General features: G+C 42.2%; 1 protein-coding gene across 1 annotated transcript in view; it reads right to left on the reverse strand.

Moving 5' to 3' along the window:
- PATJ (PATJ crumbs cell polarity complex component) overlaps positions 1 to 26,765 on the reverse strand; it is a gene marked incomplete at its 5' end in the record, with an annotated part of 148,039 nt that overhangs the window by 96,463 nt on the left and 24,811 nt on the right. Inside the window, 6 exons of the mRNA XM_084265931.1 lie at positions 64 to 435; positions 3,328 to 3,441; positions 4,518 to 4,727; positions 19,613 to 19,741; positions 21,417 to 21,581; positions 25,420 to 25,554. Of these exons, the coding sequence (XP_084122057.1) occupies positions 64 to 435; positions 3,328 to 3,441; positions 4,518 to 4,727; positions 19,613 to 19,741; positions 21,417 to 21,581; positions 25,420 to 25,554 (1,125 nt within the window). The remainder of the gene's footprint in view (positions 1 to 63; positions 436 to 3,327; positions 3,442 to 4,517; positions 4,728 to 19,612; positions 19,742 to 21,416; positions 21,582 to 25,419; positions 25,555 to 26,765) is intronic.

Here is a 26,765-nt window from a genome sequence, read left to right on the forward strand (position 1 = left end):
CTGTCTTGATCTATAGGTCCCATAGTCAAGCTACAGCACCAAGACCAAGGCAGCATTCCTTACCATTTGGTCTTCATCGAATGGATATTCCAGGGACTCTTCTGGACTTAAGTTAACATTGGATCTTAAGTCTTGTATTTCAGTAGTCTCAAGTTGCTTGGCCCATCTTTCCGTATCGAGGTCTCTCGCTGAAGTTGCCTTCTGTCCACATGATGCACTGTATTTCAGGAAGTCTGAGTGTTCTTCTTCCTCCTCATCCACCAACATTTCCCGTTCTTCATCCATTTCTTCTGTTCTGGGTTTCAGGAATTCCCGCATCTCCCAAGACTCCTTCTCATACTCACTGTCATTTTGAGACAGCTGAAATGACCTTCCAAAGCCCAGAATTGGTTCATCAACAAGTTCTTCTTTACAAGGTGTTTCATCTCTGAAACCCTGCATAAAACATTACAGGAATATAGATTTTACATCATGTTTCTTGCTAACTCTTTTAAAACTATGTTTTACATTGGGCCCATAGCAAAGTACAACCTGATTTTTAAAGTGAAAATCTTCTACCTTTTGCATTTTTCTAAAAGAAAATCCAGTCTGATGTATGATTTAAACATCCAAAGTTGACATTGCACTCTTCTGAAAATATAAAGACATTTAAGTTGCACAGCTTAGGTATTGCTGAATATCTAACCATTCAGAATAACCAAAATGAAGTTAGGGAATGGGAATTATTAAATAACACTAAGAAGTCTATAGGAAAAAGTATGTATAAATCCAGTTGAAGTCTCTCTGTGTTCCAGATTTACCTGCTATTATTCTATACACACATGTATATTTCTTACAACACCAACATCAGCTAAATAAAAACCAGCCCAAGAGTTTGATTATGCAGTAGTACCAGCAATTAAAAAAACACCAAGAAACAAAACCCAAGACACAAACCCAAAAACCACACTCATTTGTCCTTCCCTTAGCTAGTCCACACAATATTTTAACTTGGCCATGACCCATATCCTCAAAAAATCCACCATAATTGACTGCTCATTACTTAATACCCTTGTTGTTTTAATTAGAAGAGTTCTCAACTTTCTACTGAATTCAAACCACAAAAAAAAAAAAAAAGCAATCCATCCCAACAAAACCAAAAGAAAAGGTATTAAAACCCACTCTCCAAGATCTCACTTGAGTTCTTTTTCTGGGCTTTGGTGCATGCCTCCCAATCTCCAGAACCCCACATTCCTCCCACTCCAAACAGGGTGCTGTCCATTGGCTCACGGAGAGAGTCTGCATGGGCATCTAAATTTTTACACCTCACACTGCTACCAGAAGGCTTGCCACACACAGACACCTTTTCCTCTTTTCTTCAGGCCTCCAAGTATGTCCAAACCTGATCTTCAAGGCACCAAAAGCCCAAGCACTGAAACCACCTACATATGTAGGGGTCCTCAATCAAAACGTTTTGCCTCCTGCCCCTTCCCAGACTCCCCAAGGTACTTCCCCACTTCTGACCTTTAGTGTCACAATCCTGTTTCATTAGGTTTGTATAAACACAGAAGAAAAAAATACCTGGATGCTGCCAAAACACTCCCATAGCTCAAATGAAAGGCAGGAGAGAACAAGAGACAGGCGAGAGCGTAAGGAAACAAGGCAGGAAAGCTAGCTGGCAGCAGCACAGAGCATTAGCAATCTAGAAATTAGCACATTTTTCATAAGCATTAAATGTTCCTTTAACACGTTTGACCTGTGTACCTCGATCTCAAAAAACACCCAGTCTGAGGAGATTCTAATTCTCTCCATCTTTACTTCATCTCATTTCCCTTCGCCTCGGCAGCGGCGCTCTCCCAACGCTTCTGTGAGAGGCACCAACTTCGCCGCTGCATAAAAACAGTCGACTTCGCTCTGAACCACAGGGCAATTTGTATCGCCGCCTCCTGACCCAGCACTTGGGTATGGATCATCAGAGTGCTGCACTGCAGCAGCCGGCGCTACCGGCGGCACAGGGAACGCTGCAAACACCACAGGAACCTCGACTGGTGTAGCATATCAATTCTTAGAGTTCCTCTTCTGGTTGGTTTGTTTTTTTTTAAAGGCAGTTTAGTCAGCACTGTGCTAGTGCATAAGGGTGGAAGCCATCGTGACACACCTCTCTTGGCTCTTGTATGAGCAGGTAAGATGATAAATACACACAGAAATTTTATGCTGCTGCTCTAAGCTACAACCAACTGTCATTCGTAAGGGAAAAGAAAATAAGAGCAAAGCTCTCGCTGTGTATCTTGTACAAATCCATCATTCCTGCTTCTATATTCAGCAGGACCTTTAGATAAAATACTTTGCTTTAAAATACTTAATAACATTAGTTTGATTTAGGAAGCAGAGACACAACCTGAGCTGGCAGAGGACTAATTGCTCTGCCGGGAACCCTTCCTCTGCACCCAGAAAGCAACAAACTCCACTTTACACCATGAAAATCAGGAAATACCCTACTCAAGCTCGTTCCTGCATAAGCATACCTACATCTGCCCTGTAATATCCCTCCTTTTGGTGGTTCCAGCATACCATTTCAGCAATAAAGCTCCATTTGTCTCCAGAGACAGGGAGACATGTTCAGCAATGAGAAAATCTAGAATTTATTTTTATGACTGTGTTGCAGTTCCAGATGATCCTTTAAGTCCTGTCTTTTCTGGTGTAGGAAGGATGCATTTACCAATGTGAATTAATGTAAATTTGCAAAGCACTTGAGATCAGATTAAAAATATCCATACCTCTCACACACTACACGGGTCAGTATTGCAGTGTCATCGGATAATTTTATTGTGATACCCTGGTATCTGAGTTTCTCACTAACTTTAGTGCCTCATCCTCCCACAATAAAAAGAATTATTTCTCAAAAAAGAAGAAAAGAGGAGAATTGAGGAAGAGAGTCAAGAGATCACTCAAGACTACACAGGAAGTTTACAAAGAACAGATTTCAAGCTTGCCTTACACCCTAAGACTACTATTTTATTCACTTCATTCTAATAAAGAGTCTTCTGCTTCCATTCCTCACTTTCCTCCCAAATCTGAACCAACTACTTATATTACAAATAACACAGCATTCCCATTTCATATCCAAGGTAACCCAAGGGATTTTAATGGCATAGTAAATTTGATAAGGCAGCCTGGGAACTGCACTGATGAGTGCTATGCATATGCTTAGTGCTCACAACACAATTAATACAGAGTTATCTGCTAGTCTTTTCCAGAGGCTGTCCAAGACTTATCTGAGGTATTTTATTTTAAAACACATTTTCCTTTGCCATAAGCTTAAACTGAACCAAAAGAGTAACCAAATACCTGTGGTGCTTCAAGTATTATTGAGAAATTATCTATTGGTTCTGGAGAGCCAGGGCTGGGTTTAATGTTGCTGGAATCCACGCTGTGCATGTTCTCCTCCTCTTTGCTTTCTCCCTAAGAAAGGCAATCAAAACAGTGAGTCAGGAAAAGAAAGAACCCCCACATTTTTCAATAAACCAAAAGGGAGAGGGAGACCCAGCCATCAGAGAAGTGGGGAAAAGTGACACAGTTATAAAAAAAGGAAGTCATAAGTGGAGAAGAGGAAGACAACAGCTTTTATTCTTTTCAAACATTAGTACAGATAGAAATAAAAGAGAGAGAGGTGCGTAGGAAATAAAAAAAGACCAACACAAGGATATGAACAATGAAACATAGCTTTTTAGAAAAGGAAAGAATATATTTAACAGCCTTCCTACACTTGTATTTCACCACTCCTCTACCAGTTTGAATTACAAGCACTTTCTATTAGATAGTGCTTTACTTTAATTAATTTTGCCTGGCTGCCCTTGATGAACAATACTGCAGTGTTCTCAAGTAAACCACTGTCTGTTCCAAAGCCCTGATTCCAGAAAAAGGAAATTCTACTTGAATTTACAGTCTTCACTTCAAACAGATTAAGTTTCTTTGAAGTCAGTGGAGCTCAAGCAAGCACTTAACAGTGTGTTAACAGTCAAATGGACTTCAGCAGATATTTAACCTATTTTCTGAATTGCTTGAACCACGTTAAACCTGTGCGTAAGGCCAGTGGTTTGCCCAGACATGTCTTCTGGTTCCATGTGGATGTTCTTTCAGGAGGAACTGGAGAACACTGGTTTTCCAAGGAAGACCTCCTGAACATTGAGCTGCCAATCTGCCAGCTATACAGAATTTCTGAGTGTATCAAGGTATATGCATAGCAACTCAGTTCACAGAAGCACGGAATGGGTTGGGTTGGAAAGGACCTCAAAGATCATCTAGTTCCAACACCCTGTCATGAGTAGAAACACCCTCCACTACATCAGGTTGTCCAAATCAGGTTACCTCATCCAACCTGGCCTTAAACATTTCTAGAGGTGGGGCTTCCACAACTTCTCTATTTGCTTTCCACATGCATACATACTCCTAACCCTGAATCCCTCCCGCACCCCAAACCAGCAACCCAGTCTACACATGTCAGAATCAAAGAGAAAAAGGTTAAAATGAGTCCTTACCACCAAAGGTTTGCAGACTCCAAGAGAAACTGTACCCGGGGGCACAGATTTCAACACTTCCACTGCCTCTGCTAAAGTGGCACTGTCCAGGTATTTCTCATTCACAAACATCAAGCGGTCGCCTGGCAGAAGCTCACCCCCACGTTCAGCTACTCCTCCTGCCACCAACGAGCTGATCACGATGGCTGTTCGTGTTGGATCCAAGGGATCCTGGGGGAAAAGAAAAAGAAAACAGAAAAAGTCAAAGCTCCCAGAAAGACAATGTTGATTTTGAATATGTAAAGAGCACTTAAGCACATTCATCATCTAATGCTACAGAACTGAACCTTGCTGAGATGTCTGAGCTCACTAACGCTGCCAAGGCTTGCAGTTTGCAAAAAGAAAGGCTTGCAGCAGAAAGATGTTCCCTCACTTGCCTGACCCATTAAAAATTTTCAAGATCTGAAAGCTGACAGATACCCTGCCTGCCCACTTCTTACACACAGCGAAACAAATGGCCAGGCCAACCTGTGAACAGAACAACAACACTGGCACTTTTCCACAGGCCTCCATCCAGCCTGTGACGTGCAAATGTTACATAAAATAACCATTTTTTGCATGCTGTTCAAGAGCTTCATAACATGGTCAAAACTGATGTTAAAAGAAATCACAACATTTGATAATTCACTAAGAATAGTACTAAGTTAAGATTAAAAGTCAAACCCCAAACAAATCATAATAGCAGTATAACCTGCTGTATTACTGCAGGGTTTCTGCTTTGTTAAATCTACAGGACAACTTATAAAAGACATTTTCTCCACCCTTGAGGCTTCCTTAACAGAAGAATACAGGGGACAGCAACAGAACAGTCACTAAGATCATTGCTGAAGACAAGGCAGACTGTAGTGCTGAATACAGGGGAATGTAAAGTATAAAACATATGCACTTTAGAGGCCGTAAACTGATGCAAAGACATTCACTTCTATTTTCCCCAGTATTAGCCTTTGCATTGTGTCATGTACCATTTCTATCACGCATTCAGCCATCTAAAATTCCTTCCCTGATCCAGTGAAATGATTCTAAGTTATTATATAGTGGCATAAAGATACAGAAAAAAAAAAGTATTGAGGGTTTTTTTTTGTTTATTTGGTTGTTTTTAAGATGAGAATTGGCCTTTCTCCCCCTTGCTAAGGGCTCATAAGGCTCAGAAACACTCCTTGTTTGCACTGGGGCTCCAAATGCATAATCATGTGCTATTTTTCCCTCAGGACTTGCATCTTATTCAGGGCACGGGAGAGATTTAAAAATAAATAAATGAATAAATAAGGGGGGGAAACTCAAATCACAAAGACCACCACGAATTCGGCACCTCCGTGTTAATTTGAAAACAGGACTGCCTTTTTAACTCTTTATTTTTATAGAGCTAGACGTTACTTTGCAAGTGAACATGCTTTTGAAGGTATGTGCAAACTCACGAGGCAATGAATGCAATTTCTGTAAAGGGCTGAAATTTGAGACCCAAAATTAGGTCTCAAAGCCGAATGCCAGTGAACACACCCCACTAATAATTCTCTCCTGTTCCACTGCTTAATCCTGATGTACAATCTTCCCGAGCACTGGGTATCCACACTGTAGGGAAGAGGGATCTTGATAACGAATTCCAGTGACCTGGCTCTGCTGCACAGTGGTGCTGTGCCTGCTGAACCCACGCCAGCGTCCTCGGGCTGTCCGACCGCCTGTGCTCAAACCCGCCTCGCGCTACGCCGAGGGGAAAGGCTTTTGTTCGGTTCGAGCAGCAAGCCACCCATATTCTGCATTTCCAGGTTCTCTGGAAATGTTTAGAAACAAAAGGAACCCAAATGCAGAGAGTCCAGGAGAAGAGACCAAAGGATTCCAAGCGGTAAGAGAAGGGAGAGGTTTTGTTTTCAGCGTGTCGAGCTTTGTGTGGAGAGCTTTGCCTGCCCTTGCCAACAAAACCACGCACCCAACCACCACCCTGTGATGACAGCTGACCGCAAACACACCATTCAACACAGACTTTGGAAATGTTTTGCCCCTATGCAAAAGAAGAAAAACCTTTTGGACTTCTTTGCAAGCCCAGGACTGTGTTGAGACAGCCACTTCTGAGCAAGTAAGGCGGTGTTTGACGTTAGAAAAGGCTTTGCTAATAGTACTAAACCAGCAAGTTTTCCTATCGTGGGCTCATCTTGCCATGGCAAGCAAGGTTTATGCCGGTTCCCTAAATGGGTGAGAGCTCTCTCAGCAAAACTACACCTCTGCTGACACAACAGCTTTTATAATATGACTTTTGCTGGCTTAGCTGTATCGATAAAAAAATGAACCAAACAAAACCGGCACTCACCCTTACTGATGCAGATAAGCTGACAAAAATTTGTGAGTGAATGACTGGCCTGGTAATTATGGTGCTGGCTGAGAATGTGGGAGAACCAGGTTCAAATCCCTGCTCTGTCTGATCCAGAGCTGCTTTTTTGGGGGGGGTTCCAGACCAGAACCACTTAAGCAGGACACTGAAATCTCACTGTTAACTGTTTCTCTGCAGATATTCAAGGTCAGTGACCTAATTCCCACATTTCTGACATGAAAAAGTCCTGTTTTAACGTAAGTCTTCACTGAAATAAAACCACTGTAGCTTCATTAAACTATCACATTTTTGGTAAGATAGAATTAGGCTGAAAAAGCAGTCCAACCAGCTTTAATCAGCATGCTAAACATGAGGACAGAGATCCTGCTAACCCAGGCAGTGCCTATGCAGCAAAGTTTGCAGAGCAGCCTGGTTATCTTCGCTGCTTCAGTGCACAAGCATAAGCCACGTATCGGAACAGATTCACAGAAATCTTCTTTAAAATAAAGGGGCCAATCTGAAAATCTGTTGATCAGGATAATACAAAGCCGGGGTTATAATGACATTGCTGGTTTCAAGCAGAGGGAGCTATTGCACAGGAAGAGAAGCGCGATATGAACCGCACAGTGACGGGCAGAGGCAGTAAGGGGAGCGGTGCTGTAAACCCCTGAGTGCCTCCGAATCCCGACGCGACTGGAATGCAACAAAAGCCCACGCAAAGGCACGAGCCTACTGGATTTCAAGGTGGAATTGTTAATACATATTCTGAGTAATTTAACATGGGGGAACTCGTAACTAAGGATCACACAGTGCTCCTCTTATCAAAACAAAGGGGGAAATGTTTTTTGGAGCCATGCCTTAGGATTTACACCCGAACCCAAGTGCACCCTGAAGAACGACACCTGCTAAAACAGGGCAGCAAACACTGAATTCCCATCTCGTAAACCGCGAGTGCCGCTGGAATGTGTGGGTTGTTGCTGTTGTTAAAAGAAAGCAGAGCTACAGCAGCCTAAACTCCAGGTTCTGACCTTCTCTGCTAACTGCAAAGGCAACCTGGCTCCCGCAGTGCCCCGATGGACTTTATGGCTACCTCCATGTTAACAGAGCGGCCAAGGCCATTCGAGGTTACAAAGCAGCTCTGCACACCTACCTAAGGCTCTTCATTCACATTACTTGGCTCTCATTAGGCCAAGTAACGGTGACTTTCAGTCCCTAGCAGTCAGGACCAGATTTCAGCCTCTCCTTTAAAGCGAAAGGCTTATTTACTTGGATGAACTTTACAAGCTGGAAACAAACTCCATCCCTGAACCCAGAGCTAAGGTGGTGTTGTAACAACTCAGCCAGATTACAGAAGTGACTCAGCCTCACTAGTCTAAGTAATTACTACATGACTTCACATCACAGGAGAGAGAGCATGCACAAGACAGCCCCATGCGACTCAGTCATCTGAAAATGGGCATGAGCTGGGCTGCTACATTTAGAGGAACTTTTAACTTCAGTTTAGTAAAGGCTTCTTTTACACAAATGAATCATTTGTGAGCAACGAGGAAATGAACTGGACTGCCAAGTAAGGCCACCAGGAGACAAAGCCCCTTTGCTCATAAGCACTGACACAAATTCTTCTTTTTTTTTTTTAAAAAAAAAAAAGATTTGCCACTTGTCTAAGGGCTGAAAGCTGACCGCTGCCATGCACCAGCAGCTGCCTGGGACGCTGGCCTCCAGGTAACCCTGTGAGGAACTCATACCTTGTAGCTGTTGTCTTTTCCTTTTCCTTTGTGCTCCAGCCAGCCAGAGTATATGAACTTGTTTAAAACAGTTACAATTTATTCATACTTAGCACACCGTATATTTAACTACATTGAACCATAGGCTTTCCCCTTCCCCCCTACCGCTCCCTCATCAAAATCCACAAATGTTTCCTGGAGCACAGGTGTCAAATTTTTCTTCTTATTTTCAGAGCCTCATTTGTTCTGGATTCATTTAGCAGTGCAAAGAGTCAAGCAGGGGCCACTGCAGTTGCTGCCTCTGGGATCCTTGGATTCGGAGTGGTATGAAGTCTCTCAAAATCCTCAGCTCTGCTAAAATGTTAAGAGTCCCAAGAGCACCAAGTTACCAGAGTCCTACGTGCAACACTGCCAGAGCACGTAACTTTATGGTGGCTTCAGGTGAGGGATTCAAACTCGCCACGGGCACCAGAGAGTCACGCTGGGCTATCAGAGGTCCTTTGAAAGCCAAGTGGGACCTATAACCTGTACAGCTTATCTCTGGAAAATTAAACTGGGAACACACCCGGCTGACTTTTTGCCCATCCTCACTTTAATCCTGACTGTCTGAGCAGCCAAGAGAGGGCACTCCAGGCCAGCACAGCCAGCCTGGAGGCGGTTCGTGTCCCAGTCCAGCCCCATCAGTCCAGCCCAGCGCCGAAGCCTTCACTGCCGCGCAGAGGATGAGGAACAGTGCCTCTCCTACACCTATAGCTCGATTGGATGTAAGGAGCTACCACGTTTTCAGAGGGGTTTGTTTGTGTTTTCCTTTTTTTAAAGGCTCGTATAAAAATGTAAGACAAAGCTGCGGGTGACTGACATTAACTGTGCAAAGCCACTCTAGCTTAGTTACAGGCTATATTAGTTTTGGCATTGCTTAGGATCTAAATTCAGCTAGCCTGGCTTCCTAGAATATTTTAGCTTTCTTCTAGCAACAAACTGCCTGCTGCCACAAAAACACTCCTCAGAAAACACACGTCAAAAATAGCATGGCAAAGGATCCCAAAAGAAACAGTTTGAAACTTTTTCCCTGTACCGATTTTGATTTATCTGAACAATTTTACAAGTGCCAATTTGTATGCTGCAGGGTTTTGCCAGAGAGCCAAAACAAACACATGTTGGAGCTCAGAGGTCAGAGCAACCCAGCTTCATTACATTTTGCATGGGACCACTTCCAGGTCTAACATACAGATCCATATTTAAAGCTCTCCAGTTTGTAAGACACCAGACTGAAAGACACTTCAACACAACACTGCAGCATACTGCACAGGAAACACCCATGAGGAGGACCAAATGCCTTTTGCGTTCGTCTCGGCGCAGATCTGCACACCCAGGGCTTTACCTGTACACCTGGCGGCGTGAAATCACTCAGAATACTCATCCACGCTCTCATTGCGTGAAGTGCCACTCGTCCCCTTTGCAGAGCCACCCTCCGCACACACCAACAATGCCAAGGGGATGCAAGAGTCAAGAAGGATAAACAGCCCTTTCAAAGGTACCAGGTGCCTCCAAGAGAAGGGGAAGAGAGGAAGAGCCAGCTGTGAGTGAGGTCCAACTCCCTCCTTAAGGTGGCCTCAATTTAGGACTGAGACTCAAGGTCCAAACCTTCTGTTCTTTCTCTCCAACATATTTACAGGAGTTGGCCAAAGGAACTCTAAGGCCTGAAAACACATCCCTGAGAAAGCACTCAACCAGGTCTCATCAGATCCACTGCACAGGCAATCAGGCTGAAATTTGAAGCGTTTAAGACTTGGTTCTGCCTCTTCCACTGGTATTAGACTGGAGTCAGCAGGACTACTTGGGAAGACGACTACGCAACCTGCAGCCTCCGGCTGTAGCGAAGAAATAAACTGCAGGCTGACGTGCTGAAGTAATACAAACTTAAATACAGAATGGTATTCAAGGAGGAACACTGAACTTTTCTGTGATGTAAGGCAAAACACTGGAAATAAAACATAAGTATTTATTGATCTGCAGTGAGGGAATAAAGCAATGAATTTCAGAAGCTCTAGAGTGCAGGCAGCATTAATCAAAACTTCTGTTGTGGGAAATGTCAGCAAAGAAACAGGAATTCATAGAGAAGGGGAAAAAGAAACCCCATAAACAAACCCTACAGAGCCCCACCCAAAGGAGGAGCGAGAATGGCAAAACAAGAGTAGGTGGCACAGCGGGTTTCCCACACTGGGCTTTCATCATCTGCGATCTGAAATCATATCAGTCTTCTCCAGCAAGAACCAACACGGTGGCCAGCGATGACTCAAACCCACGTAGGTCTGGCAGGGCTGGCAAGCAGCACGCAGTCAGCGTTCATCTGCTGCGGAACTGGGATATGCAGCAGATAGTTGGGACGAAAGTGCCTCCAGGGAATGATCAAAAGGAAAAGATCTTAGGCTCTCCTGCTATTCTCAAATAAAAAGATCAAAGATAGGCACTGACTACGGTAGTTCTGAGTGTCACTGTGCAGTGGACTCGGGTGCATGTCACTATCTTTTAATTTATCAAACTTCTCAATCAACCTAAGGTTTCACCCGCCTTTTATATTTGCTCTCAACAGAGCTAAAGTCACAGGGATTACATTCATTAGACTCTCTAAATACCTTATGCTTTCAGACCTACCAGCTCCAGAAAAAACACACCGAATGCTGACTACAGGGAAAAGCCACAGAGATAAGGGGAAAATACACCTCTGAACTCATAAGGAAATGGAGGAAAGCCACTATGTGATGAGATAATGATGGGATAAGAGATGTGTGGGAATAAAGAAAAGAAATACCAGTGAGCCAAGGGAAAAGTTGTAAGCAGTATCACCTACACTCAGTGGTCCTAATGAAGGGTGGCCAGCAGGGACAGGGAGGGGATTGTCTCTCTCTACTCTGCCCTCGGGAGGTCCCAGCTGGAGTCCTGTGTCTAGAGCTGGGGACCCAGCACAAGAAAGATGTGGGACTGTTGGAGAGGGGTCAGAGGAGGCCACAGAGATGATCAGAGGGCTGGAGCACCTCCCCTACGGAGAAAGGCTGAGGGAGCTGGGCTGGTTCAGCCTGGAGAAGAGAAGGCTGAGGGGGGACCTCATTGCAGCCTTCCAGTCCCTGAAAGGAACAGAGGAACAGGAGGGGAATCAGCTTATTAAAAGGGTAGACAATGGCATGACAAGGGGGAATGGATTAAATCTAAAGGAAGGAAGGTTTAGATTAGATGTTAGGGGGAAGTTCTTTACAGAGAGAGTGGTGAGGGGCTGGAACAGGCTGCCCAGAGAGGGGGTGGGTGCCCCGTCCCTGGGGGTGTTCAAGGCCAGGTTGGATGGGGCCCTGGACAACCTTGTGTAGCTCCAGGCCTGGAGGTTGGTGTCCCTGCCTGTGGCAGGGGGTTGGAGCTCTGTGATCCTTGGGGTCCCTTCCAACCCAGACCAGTCTATGATTCTATGATTCTCACCATGAAACCTAGTGAGAAGAGACAGAAAAAATCCAAGTGTAACAGTATTGTTTGTGTTTGGGGAGCAGCATCTTCCGGAAGGGTGAGGCTTTAAGAAAACAGAATACCTCATAACTTCCACAAGTTTTCAGAACTCTTCATGCTTATCCATCAGCACACCTCAAATCTCATCGGTTCAGAACAACAGATTCGGAGCTGCCTGGGTTGAGCTTTTACATGCCCACTGCTCCATCGTCTCCACAGGCTCACTGAAAGACTAATGCAACTTCTAGATAAGCAGCACTCATTTGTACAGTTTCCTCTTGCCTACATTATCTTAACCCTTGCTGAGATTTGCCAAGTGTTCAACAGAAAATCTAGCTACAGTTTTATGCCTTTAAAAGCTTGCCTTCTCTCAGAGGCAAAAGACATCTGTGGAATAATAATGAATTTCTTTGGTTTGGGGTTTTTTGTTTTTATTAAAAGCTATTCTTCCTAGCAGGAAATGAAAAAGAACAACCAGATTGGTAGAATTTGGGGGAATAGGGAAAATATTTCTAAAGGTTAATAATAATACTGCTTAGTATTTATTTCAAGGAAATGTGACAAACCAAAGAAAAAACAGATGTTCTCAGTAATGTTCCAGTTTCTCTGCAAGCTCAGGTATTGTCCAGAACGCAGGCTGTCACAGCTCATAGAAGACAGGAGAGCTGTCCCTAGGATACACCACCTCACTCTGTACAAGGTTCCTTCCTGACTTCTCACTTAAAGACTCAGACTGATGACCTCTAGCTCAGCACTGGGGCATACCCAAGCCCTAATGTGACTTCCCACATCCAAGTTCTCCAGCTCCGCTACCTCAGCAAGCTATTCCTGTGCATCTGTCTGTACCTCACGCTGAGACACACAGTCTCTTTGATTTCTTATTAAAGTGATTTCTGGTTGCCCAATGCTTTTAGTACTGCTGCACTGAGGTTTTGGAAACCTCTAATCACAAACACCCTAGAAACTTTACCAGGAATGTGCTCAGTTGCATTCACTAGCTCTTCAGTCTTGAAAAGTAGTATTTAAGCTGAACTCCAAGAGAATTTTTCAAAAAGCTACATTGAATTCAATTCATGACACACTATTAAGAATTATTTTACAAATGAAGCAGCTTAATATGATTTAAAGGATGCAGAACTTTCCCATAGGGGGAGAGAAGCAAATCCTCCGTGAGATGAGTACCAACACAGTTGGTACTGAGGCTTACAGAACTTTGATGTTAATGAATGTGGATGGGTTGTAGAGATGGGAGAAAAGCTGCCTTTATCGGTTTTCCCAGTACCAAGCTGATAGCCATTGTAAAACTGCTTTTTAATACAGCTGTGCAGCTTTTGCCAGTAAGCCACAGGTTTCCATCACATGATCAGGTGAAAATGTGCTTAACAAGGACGTGAACATGCTCCTTTGTTCATAACAAACTTATCACAAGACAGACAAAGCTCAAATTATCACAAGAGGGCAAACGTTTAACTAGCAACACGTCAAAGCATTCCAGCCCGCATCTCACTGCTGAACAGTCCAAGAAAGCCAAAAAAAAGGAGTCTGATCTTGTTGAATACCTCCTTATACGAGTAAGAAGTCGGTTTTGCTTTTTTGTAACTCTACATCTGGAGCCTGTTTCTTTGGGGCATAGAGAAAAGAGGAAAGATATTTGGAGATGCTTAAATTGCTTCACTTCCTGCCGTGAATGACTACGCAGTGATTTCGTTAGAGAAAGGAAAACAATTGTTTCCCATGCTCCCTGGGAGAAGGACAAAACATAACCTGCTGAATGTGCAGCAAAAAGGAGTTCAGTTCACCAGTATGAAAAACCTGCCAAGGATAATAAGGATAAGCCCAGGAATAAGGCAGCCATGGAGTCCCTACTGCTAGGCTACAGTAGGAGCCCCATAGGTGCTGACCTGGGCTGAGGATGGCAGGCACACTGATGCTGGTTTAGGTAATGTGAAGCTCGTTAACAGTGCTGAAATGCTTGTTCCTGCATCCATGGATGGGTAGATATTTACACCTATGATGGCAAAGACCACTTGGAGCAGGTGAGTCCATGAGCTTCTACAGCCCCGCAGGTCCGTAAGGCAGCAAACGCAGCAGGGCACTGGGGACTTACCTTTCAGGTACAAACAGACCAAAACAGCATCTCACCAGTGTCCCCAAGAGCTATGTAAAACATCAACCCTCTCTCTTCCAACCCTAGCCCTCTCCAGTTTCATGCACTTTAAAACAGTTGCTTAAAAATACTCTGCCTTCAAAGCTCCACAGTAAATTAAGCTCCACATAAAGTCCATTCAGCTTTTTGTTTAATTTGATAAAAGCTCATCAGACCATCCAAGTTACCTTCTGGTCAATACTGCCTCAAGAAATCTGCAATTCAGCTACCTGTGGTTTTTCCAATATTTCTGTAAAACATTACTGACAGAATCTGTTGGCCTGCACGCATCAGGTCTTTGGTAAACACTGTTTGAGGACCTAAGTCCCTTTCATGCTATTGTGATCTCTTCTTTTTCTCTAGAAATTTTCATTTTGTACGATTACAACCCCCCAACCCTCCAGCCTTGCTCTAACACTCTGGGATCACTTGTTTTTATGCAGTATTTCTCCTCTGTTTTAACCTGATGACATACTGTGCTCTCTTCCTTTTTCATATCATTCTAAGAAAAAGGATTGGTCTCGGTATAAACAGCTCTTAGCTTGCTGGCTATGAGGGTTAGCTTTAGCCTAGACAAACTTATTCCTAAGCTGGATACTTTCACATCTATTGACAAAGATTAATACATACACATACCACAGCCCCTTGCATCACAGATTACCCCAGAGCACTCTACAAACAGTGTACGGGGTCCCTTGTTCACCGCTAACTGTGCCAGAAACACTACATAAAAGTTAGCAAAGAGGTGAAAAAAGAGAGCAACTTCTCCAAGTGAAATGACAAGGAAGCTAAGGGAGGTCAAAGATATTACTCCTTGGAGAAGCTGGTCAGAGGACCAAACAGCACACCTATTTAACGGCCAAAAGGGCAGCAGGGTCCCTGTTTGAGAGAGAGAATCACCAGCAGCGCAACACAGCTCCTCAGGTCTCTGCTGAGCAGGAAGCGTTATCAGCTGAAGAAAGCACACCGCATGCAGCGCCGGCGGCACGGCTGCTGCCGCCGCCTCTCCTTCTGCAGGCTTTTCATCTGAGCATTATCAAGAAACAGCAATACCTAGCCTAAGAGCTTTGACAAGATCCCAACACAGCGGTGACAATAGGAAAATACACCAGAGATTTCATTTTAAGACCTCTTCGCTGTTCCTTATTTAAATAAGCCATCAAAAAGCGCCCGGCGAAACCTGATCATTTCAAGACTACACAGGATCAGCCTCCCCCATCCACCTCCCCTCTCGCTGAGCACTGACCTTGCTAGCAGAGCAGCCTCAAAGATTTTAGATTTCCTACCACATAATTACAAATTAGGACGTTCAGCAAAGAAGAAAGAGGATTTTTTATATATATATATATACACACACACACACACAGTGATCATGGGAAGCTGAGCAGCATCCTGTATAAACACAGCCCTGTTCCAGCAAGGACAGTAAGTGCACTCTTATTTCTCTGGTGGAATCCCAAACTTTTAGGAACATGGGTACAGCTGTTCCAAGAGGACCTTATTTAAAAAAAAAAAAGGCAGTAGCTCTGTTTTAAGCATTTAAATCTCTAAAGACAGAGAAAAGAAAACACAGGACAAAGTAGAAATACTATTGATTACGCATAATTGGTATAATTAATTTGTAATTAGTTCATTAAAATATATAGGCATTGGAATTATGCTTGTACATTTCTGGGAATATCCTGCAAGTCACTTGGGATATACTTATCATTTACTTGATAGATGAAACATTATTAGAAAGACAGCCCATTAAAAATTAATATACCAGAGTAATAATTTCTTGATCTCAGCATTCAGTTTTCTCCATACTCAGATTCCTATTCTACCTCACAAGGAGTTTTGATTAACACTGTTTTTCAGAGCATGACTGGGGAAGCACAGCATTTCAGACAACTGAGGCACAACATCCCCTACACCAACTGCATGTCAATTTTGAGAAAACAAATGATAAATACTATAAATTATATACCATGGGGGAGTATTCAGCACCATGTCAAAGTCTATAATGAAAAGTAAGATGGAAAGGTAAGAAGCCTCATGCTTCAAAACCAACACCAAACACAAATAGTGAGCAGTAGGAAGAGCCTTCCGCAGCGCCGTAAGCAGCCTGGTTTCTAATTGCTTAGCATTCTTCCCCTTCTGCAGCACATCTGGCATCGCTCACTGTCATAAATGAACACGTCTGTATGAGCAGGATTTCAGGGGTTCTTAAGTTCTGAAGATAACAGTCACCATCCTCTCACAAGAGGAGACTGAACCGGGCTGGTACTGCAGGAGCCTTTCAAAGATGTTATCGTACATTGACCCAAGGGGAGGTAAGGCAGAGTATCATAGAATCATAGAATGGCATGGGTTGGAAGGGACCCCAAGGATCACAGAGTTCCAACTCCCCTGTCACAGGCAGGGCCACCAACCTCCAGCCTGGATCTACACAAGGTTGCCCAGGGCCCCATCCAACCTGGCCTTGAGCACTACCAAGGACAGGACATCCACCGTCTCTCTGAGCTGCCTGTTCCAGCATTTCACCACTCTCTCTGTAAAAAACTTCCCCTAATACCTAACCTAAACCTTCCTTCCTTTTGTTTTAATCCCTTCCCCCTTGTCCTGCCTGTTCTCTGCTCCCTTCAGGTACTAGAAAGCTGCAATGAGGTCCCCCCACAGCCTTCTCTTCTCCAGGCTGAACAAGCCCAGCTCCCTCAGCCTCTCTCCATAGGGGAGCTGCTCCAGCCCTCTGATCATCTCTGTGGCTCCTCTGAACCCTCTCCAACAGTCCCACATCTTTCTTGTACTGGGGCCCCAGCTCTGGACACAGGACTCCAGCTGGGGCCTCCCAAGGGCAGAGTAGAGAGAGACAATCCCCTCCCTGCCCCTGTTGGCCACCCCTCTTCTGACAGAGCCCAGGATACCATTGGCCTTGCGAGCTGCAAGAGCCACTGCTGGCTCATGTTAAGTTTCTCATCTACCAGAATCCCCAAGTAACAGCACATCACTTTTTTACCATAACATGACTTCACTAATCCTACTGATCTTTCTGAAGGGCCACAACCAACAGTGCCAGAAATAACTTGATCTTCAAAACCCAGAATACAGTCACCTCACCTCCAAGATGGGCACACAACACCAAGGTTTCTGTGGTAACAGTCAGTCATTACTGTGTAATTGGAAGCACCACAAACAGGCCTTCTGCTCAGAAGCACCTTTTAAAATGTGTTTTCCTGTCCCTCCATCAACACTAACGGGAGCCTAGAAAGGTTGGTGCCTCACTGATATGCTGATCCATGAAGCTAGGCCATGTGAAAACCCACCTTCATTTAAAAAACAAACCAAAAAACCCACCAAAATCATGTTTAGTCAAAAAGAGCAAAATCAACAGTGAAAACATAGTGCAAGGAGTGCCACTTGCTGTAATACAGCTTGAATCTTTCCTGCAAAAGATGTGCCTAAACCCACCAGCAAACCAGCCTTTCAGTTTTTTTAAAGATGGGTAAAACTGCAAAAGGAAAAGTAGGAAAGAGTGAGGTCTGTAGGTCCTTTAAAACACAATTAAAGACTTCACTGCAATTTTGTGCTTCTCTGCAAATCTGCTTTAAGAATTTTGAACAGTCTCCCAGGAACCACACACTTTTCCACCCCTCCCTCCTCCAATCTAGCACGGACAAGTATTTATTTTCTTTGCCCTGCACTCAAGAACATGATGGACATATTTACATAAACACACACCCAGTCACAGATATCTCTCTATAAAAATTAATCTGCAGATGATGAAAAGTGTGCAAGATCTAAGAGGCAAATCCCAAACAAAAGAGCATACTTTATACATAAAGATCTTGAAATTATAAAGATCTGAGATTAAGTGGTTTACTACTCATTTAGAATTGATTAGAATGTATTTAAATTTAGCTGAAAGTACCACAACATTGCTCATGTATTTGCATCTGCGAATAAGTAAATAAAAAGCCTGTTATTAAAGCCTTCATTAATTCTGATTATATGAGAACTTAAAAGCAAATCTGTGTATTACTGCTCTGTAAAGACTCCTAGCAACTCTACAGTGAAGCTGGCACCGCAACACAACATGTGTCAGCGAAAATGACTAACGGGATCTATTTTCAGTAATCTTAAATCATGCTGGTAAAATATAGAATTAATGGGTTTGCATAATACTCTGAGTATTTTTTTATTCTAATTCATTCCCAATTCACTCCTTATTGTATCAAAAAATTGAATTTGATGTCACTTGACATTTACACACAACAGTTGAACACATTTTATTAGACTACAATGTTTAGGCAGTGCTCAGATGGGATGTGTATATTATTATGAGGAGTGATCCAGCTATTTTATTTCCTTAAAAACATGATGGTTAGAGATTTAAAAATACATCATATTGACTAGAAGCATGGAGAACGTTTCATTCTGCTTACAGATTTTGAGAATTTCAATATATTCAATCAAAGCAAATATTTTTGAAAGGATTCATTCATTTTAGTACAATTTTCCCACAATTTAAGACTTGTCTGTCAATTTTTAAGGTGTTTAACAATTAAGTATATAATCTACCCCAAAATGCTTCTTCTTGGGCAAATCAAGTTTTAAGCTATGAAGGACTGGTGAAAGTCAACTTCTCCCCCAAATTGTACCAGTATCTCTGGCATGGTTTAATAGTTTAAGCAGATAAGTGTAAATGCAAAAAAGAAATGTTAATTAGGTTCTTCAATCACTACTGCTATACTAATAAATTAAATAAATGCATTAAAGCAAATTTGTGTTTACAGAAACTTGGAATCTGAAACACTGCTTCAGCTGTCAGCCCTGATGTTCCCTTTTAACTGTGAAGGGCCATCCCAGTAAAGTTACCTCTGCAAAGTCTACTTTTCATGGCTTGATTCAGAGCCTAAGCAAATCTTCCACGACTTGAGCGGGTCTGCAGATTGCAGACCAGCATGGGTTATTTATAAATGAAAGGTGATTTGGGGCAGTGAAGGGCAAAAAAGCAAAAAACTCATTAAATTTGGTACAAAGAAAATTATGTTGCAATACTTAAGAATGTTTGCTTGCCACTCTGGTACTTGAAAAGTCATTGCAAGGTAAAACAAAATAAAACAAAAGCCAACATCCTCCCAACATTTAGCCATTAAATCCAGAGTTAAGAGGTGGAGTTTGATTAAAGATTTTGCACTTTACCCCATCCAATAATCAGACTGGTTTAGAGCTAGCTCTATGTGATACTTCCTAGGGTTGGCCTCAAAATAAATTACTTTTCCCTACACAGTTTCTAGACCCAAATGCCAAGTCGATTACCCAGTAATCAGCACCACAAAGTATTTTAATGTACCACACAAGACAAAGGATCAAAGGGATTGTTAGTATTTAGTAATACAGAAAAGTATACCTGATAGTCTAAAATGCTGAATCCTAAACCATTTTTGTCTTTCTCCAGTTCAATAATCTTCACATCAGGAGACCATAATGCTAATTCCCCTTCTTCCTCCTCAACATTAATGTCTTCTTCGGGTTTCACCTGAAAAATAAAAGCTCTGATTCACATACTATTCTTTCAGTTCTTTACAAACACTATTCCTTCAATACTTTTATTATTAATGGCTAATACAAGCCCTGCAATATGCCCTTTTATGGAATTACAACTTCACTGAATATTCTGCATCTAATTTTCTTCAGTTTGCTGCCTTGGGTACTCCCCTGGGACTATGCCTAGATGTTTTGAGCATCAGGGCCCAACCTGGCATACAAATACCCATGTATTAGTTGTTATGATACTACTAACCTGTTACATGTTGATGAACTTCAGCTGTCCCGTTAGATGCATAAAGGAAAAACAAATATCTTTATGGCAAAAGATTTAACCACTGACAGCTGATAGAAAGACCAGACACATCTCATACTTGTGGTGTTCAATATGCAAACAAAAGATTCTTATACTGTAATTATATAAATAGCATCTAATTTGAAAAAGCAGTTTCTTTCATGATTTTTGGGCTATGTATGAAAGAAAGAGATATAGTGATCCTATTTTGTTGGGTAAGGACAGCTTCATACATACATCTCCCAAAAAGCATAATTTGTTGTCTAACTTAAAACACATGTTTTACTGTTACCACTATTTTATCAACAGAAACTTCACAAAATACCAATGTATCATGTTTGAATCTTGTACCATTAACATCCCACCAATTTAACTTTATTTCTTCAGACAAATAGTCCTGTTAAACAGAGCACTACCATGAGGCAAAAGGAAAAAGTTTTTCTTCCACAAGCTCTTTCTTGATGCTTTTACAGAAGAAAGCAGGAATATTGTGAGACTGAACTAAGGAGGAGGCAACCTCTCTTCACTCAGTACCACCTTATGGCAAAGGTGTGTAAGCTGGCAGGATGCACATGGAAAATGTTCAGTAAAATGCAACATCAAAAAAACACAGTGGAACAAGTTCTACTGTGACAGAAAGGGCCTTTTACAGCAAGGTGCAATACTGAACACCTTATTCCTCCATGAAAGATCCATATTTCTCGTTTAACTCTCCACCTTAGGGGAAATTAGATCAGAAAATATCAGAAAGGATGAGATGTCAAGGTGTAAATACTTTGTATAAATAGGAACAACCATTACAAGTGCCAAGCTTTAGTCTGAGACTTTAAAACTTCTGTAACAGGAAGAAACATTAAGTTTCATTTTTTTTCCAGTTCTATAAAAACCCACTCAGAACATGGAAGCAATCAGCTAATGGTGGCAAGGATATGATTTACTATAACTCAGAGCTCTCACATGCTTATTAAGTGTAAGAATAATGAATGGGATGTACGTAGTCGGTGTGCTAGCTCAGTGATTTACCTACCTTGTATTTATAGTACAACCAAGTTTCTCATGACCAACCTGTATAAACTGTAGTAAAAGTACCAGCGTTGCAAACAGGAACTGTGTTGCACTGAAACACCAGCTGTCCCTTATGAGCCCAAAGTGAACGGCCAAGGCAGCTTTATAGGACAATTTAATACCAGACTGACTCAAAGAACTACACATTTTAGGAAATGTGATTTAAGACTGAGAAGTGGTCTGGATCAAACAGCAAAAGGAAAACAGAAACATCACCTTCAGAAAGCAAAGCCACTTTCTCAGAAGTACATGCACTTTTTGCAGAGGTTATTGTCTTGCACTCAACAGAATGACATAAGTCACCTACCTTTTGTTCTGGAGGGCAAACTCCCCCGGTGGGTTCATCCACAAGAGACTCATTGCCATCACCAAAAAGTCGCCGACAGCAAACCAGTGTAAAAGGGGGCGGCACCTCCTTCAGAAAGGTGATTGCCTCGCGGCGGGACTTTCCGTGGAGCTGAACCCCATTTACCTACACAGGAGGGGAAACACACATCCACACTAAAAGCATTAAAAGGATATCAGCCAGATTCTTGTATTACTTTTTTTTGCATACATGTCTCTGAAGCTCTAATTTTACTTTGGGATTCTGGCTGAGCCTGTGTACTTTTATTAACATATACTTCTGAACTACACATGCCTTACTGTAAGACAAGCTTCACCTGCAAGATCACAGAATCACAGAATCATCAAGGTTGGAAAAGACCTAAAAGATCATCTAGTCCAACCACTCACCTATTACTACTAGCTCCCACTAAACCATGTCCCTCAAGATCTTGTGACTGCTGACTGCCACATCATGTCTCTGCTCTCTTCAGCTTCCTCTAGTTTTTTTTACTCACTCACTACTTTCCCCAGCCTAAATCTTTTGTAGAATTTTTATTTCATTCTCACCCATTCCTTTATTGGGGATTCTTCTTTTTTTAGCATTAGGCTTATGTGTTTGAATTGAAAAAGATAAAAATTTAATTTTGAAAGATATTTAAGAAAACACAGTTTTTGAACTTGAGTAACTCGTAATCATAACTAGCAGAACTTGGTCAGTTGTTTAAAATGGAACAAAGTGGTTGAAACTAAAATAGATCCCCCAGCAAACATGCAAGAATGTTTATATAGTAAGAACGAAAGCAATTACAGTAAGCAATTAATCAGAAAACCCTGACAAGGGTCAAAGCTTACCATCCCATGAGCTTTAGATCCTGAGTGACAACAGAAGACTGTAAGGCCATTGCTAATGGATGTTTTAAACCACAGACTTAAGAAAAAAAAGAAAGAAGATAGATGGATAGATAGATAATAAGGCTGTTTTAATAATGGGATACTGCAGTTGTACTTCCTCAGAAAAATAAGTACAGTGATTCATCCTCTTATCTGTTTTATATCCTGCAATATCATAAGGGTACACCTACTTGCACCATAGTGGTTTCCTGACATATGAGGAAAGCAGAATGTCAGTAGGTGTCATAGTTGCAAACAAATGTCCAAAGTCACTGGAGTGTCACCACTGGTTTAGGAATCACAGAACCTCAAACTGCTTTGGGTTGAAAAGGACCTCAGAGGCCCCCCAGTGCCACCCCCTGCCATGGGCAGGGACACCCTCCACTAACCCAGAGTGCCCCAAACTCCATCCAACCTGGCCTTGAACCCTGCCAGGGATCCAGAGGCAGCCACAGCTTCTCTGGGCATCCTGTGCCAGGGCCCCCCACCCTTTCTGGGAAGGTTTTCTCCCAAATGCTTAATCTAAATCTCCCCTCCTGCAGCTGAAGGCCATTCTCCCTTGTTCTGTCCCTCCCTGCCATTGTCACCAGTCCCTCTCTAACTTTCCAGGAGCCCCTTGGAGCACTAGAGGGGACTCTAAGGTCTCCCTGCAGCCTTCTCCAGGCTGAACCAGCCCAACTCTCTCAGCCTGCCTTCACAGAAGAGATGCTCCAACCCTCACATTATCTCTGTGGCCTCCTCCAGGCTGTACTCAATATCTAGCACACATCATCCAAGCCCATTCTACAACACAAATCCGAGCACAGTTAAGTAGGATTAAAGACCCTCTTCAACACCTCACTCCATACCCAAACTGCAATGCTAATGTAGAGGAAGCCACATGTGACCCTTGAAATCAGCCAGCATATAAAATACACACACACACACACACACACCTCTGTACATGCGTACTAGAGGTAAAGCCCATTCTTACGTTTCCAAGATCTCCTTGTTCTTTAGAGGGACTCAACCTTGTGCAAGACAACACAGCAATCTCACTTTCACAACCATTTTCTTCCTGATCCCCTGTTAATTTTCCCCCCACTTTTTCCTTTGTGCTTTTTACAGTGTGTGTACAGCTAATAGTGCTGGGAAACCCAGAGCTCCTCTCACACTACACCCCAGCCAAGGAGAAAAATCCAGAGAGGTGTAACTGGCCTCCAACATGGTAAGATGAACTGCTCTTGGTTTTTTCTGTAAGAATTACAGCAACTGCTGAGCTATCAGGCTAACCCATTAGTTAATTATTTAAGCAGAAGGATCTACGCGTAAGGGGATTTTAATGCATTGAGAGCAGCAGCCTGGTGGAAAGTTACCAGCTCTTCTCAGTGTACTGTGATTGATGGAGAAGAGCCACCATGTGCTCCCAAGCAGATTTGGGGACTCCCATTTTTCCTTCTGCAGCTGCCAGGAATCAGCCTCTAAACAACACAAGGTGCCCAGCACCCCATTCATTCCCCACACCACTCTGGTTAGTTGTGCCATCAAATAGGAGTGAAGTTTTTTTAACAAAACTAGAAGGACACAAGGAATCAATTTACTCCTAAAAAAAGAACACAATGAAATTAGCTAAAATCGAGAGCAGGGAGAAAATACCATGCTCCCTATCATAATTCAAACACATCATTAAAAATAATCAACATTCAACCTCACTATATACTAAAAAAATTCCTTGCTGATCACTTTTTAATCCCAAATGTATCAGGTCCAGGTAGAGCTGCTTGTTTGGGGAGTGGGGCTGTCACTTTTTCCATTGCAAACCCCTAGTTAAGGGGATTTATAACTTGGCTGCAAAAACATACTCTGGGCTAAACTTGGCATATATAGCTTTAGCCCTAGAGCACATTTTTATTTTGTTGGGTTTTGGGGTTTTTTTCCAGCTATAGAGTAGAAAAAAAATTTATACTCAGTAGGTCTGGACATATCTGTGAACTTAATTGTAAGTACATAGTAATAACTAAAACTGTTAAAAACATACAATTAAAGTTTCCCAAGTTACTCTATGGCTCTGCATTATTGCTTTTTGTATACAATTTTTTTTTTGTTTAGTGGCCAAGGAATTCAAACATCACTTCCAGCATTCCATTAATCCCTTCCTTTAGGAATCAAGATTTCCCCCATTAAGCAGTAACTGAAGAAAAAGTTCTAGGTCTTAGTGATATCACTATGAATTTTTGATGTTAAAGGGTGAACTAACAAGTAAATGCAAGAAAGCTGCACACCCAATAAATTAATGTTTCAGAAAGTCTAATTCTGTTCCATTGGTGTCAATTAAATGTTCTTTGCATCCACTGAAGAGAGGTTGAAATTCAAAATATTCCATAAAAAGCAGGCATTCAGAGGATTGTAGGGGTTGGAAGGAACCTTGAGAGATCCTCAGGTCCAACCTCCAATTCAATAAGGAATTGGTATCTTCTCACTTGCAGGCTGAGATACAGGTAGATACACACTCAAAACAGGTATTATTTCAATACTATCAAACAAATATTTTTCCTGAGTAATAGCTCTGACTCTGGTAACTCCAAAGCTGCCCCAATATCTCTTTATACATATTTAAACAAATTGATGTACTGGCTCAGACACACAAGTGTCCTTCCATGCTCAACAAGCCAGTTACAATACATAACAGGAACCACTGTTTCTGAGCCTCTTGTAAATTTTTTAGGAGTGACAAATATTAAGATTATCCACCACAAAAGCTAATGCCAAATTGCCCAAAAGACTGAGCTTAAGGACAAGAGAAATAAATGCATTCAACACAAATACCATCTCTGCCCTGACAGCTCTTGATACTCATGCTGAAGCATTTCAGCAAAAAACTCTATGAAGTCACTAAGAGGTCACAAGAACTTGACATTTTGTCCACAATGTAGGAATGAAACAGTGAAGAAAACTAATGTGACTTCCAAAGCTCTACTCTGCTTCCACAGCCAGCTCCTGAGTACTCCTACTGAACACTCAGCAGCCAAACTAGAATTTAACACAAGCATCTTTATGAAGGCAAAGCAAACAGCAAATGCATCAGTTCTGAGGGGATTGTTTCCTTTTGTTACCTCCAGAAGTTCATCCTCCAGTTGCAGAAGACCAAGTGTTGCAGCTGGACCATCTGAAGCAATTGATGATATATAATGATGTCCATCAAACGTGTCAAGCTCAACTCCCAATCTCAAAGTGTGGATGGGTAATAGCTGCCAAAAGATAAGTATTGCTGAGAACATATAGATCTTTATCTACCACAACATAAACACACTTAGGATTCAGTAGGTCACCAAATAAAACTAAGCACACAGTGAGATGATTAAGTCTTCATACTGACATAATCTGCATTACAGCACAAGTGTCCACAATTTCTTTATACAAATTAATTGTACAGATGAAAACAACTCATCTGCCCTTTGAGGGGATTTGAACTAGATTTTTAAATATGCTTACCACGTTGGAAAAAATGCCAAGAAAAGTCCCAGCTAAAGTCTGTCTCACCTAAAGGGATAGGCTAGACAGCAAAACTTTCAACAACAGTGAAATAAATTCCACAATCATCAAAATCTCATCACAAGATCAGCTAACTCCTTTAGAAGCTACACTGCTTGGAGATGGGAAAAGTATCCATGAAGTGTCCTCTGCAAACAGCTCATAACACTGGCATCCTTGTTTCTGCAAGGTGAAATCACTGATCTTCCATTAGCCTTTTCCCAGTGGGCCTCCTTAATTTGGAATGTTTCTCTAGGGTTTCCCCAACCATCAGTGTCTTAGGTCTGCTAATATTAGGAAGACTAGCATAAAACTGGTAACTCTGTTTGTACAGGCCAGCAGGATCACAGTAACTCAGAGAAAAGGGATGATCAATGGTACTTGGCCATTTTTTGGCTTTTTATTACTTAAGTTGAAACACTCACTGTCCTTCTGGTTCCAAACTGATTCTTGAAATTCAAGTAAAAGGAGCAATCCCTTGATCCTCCATGGCTCCTCACACCCATGTCTGATTATCAGTTTAAACGCCTTTCTTCACTGAGGCATCCCCACAAGTACACATCATCTCCACAGACTTCTCCTGCACAATATTAACACACCTTTCTTGAAAACCTCCCAAAACTCTCAGAAGACTGAAATTAATTTCAGCTCTGACCATTTTGATTAAACGGATCTCCCTCTCCCCAAGCCAGGATGACTATGGCAAGCTGCTGTGCAGGAGTTTCAACCTCTGCTCCATTCTGCAGTGGTTTTCAAGAACTGAACTTCAATGAAAATAAGTAACCCAAAATTTGAGGTTTATTTGTATGGTTTGATTTTTTTTGTGGTATTTTCTGTTTGGTTGGTTGAGGGCTTTAAAAGGTTCATTTTAAAAAGTTGTTAGTTTTTGCCTTTTTTTTTTTGAAAAGTAAGATAGAGCCACAAAGCC

This window comes from Gallinula chloropus (assembly GCF_964237585.1).
Source record: "Gallinula chloropus genome assembly, chromosome: 6".
Lineage (NCBI taxonomy): Eukaryota > Metazoa > Chordata > Aves > Gruiformes > Rallidae > Gallinula > Gallinula chloropus.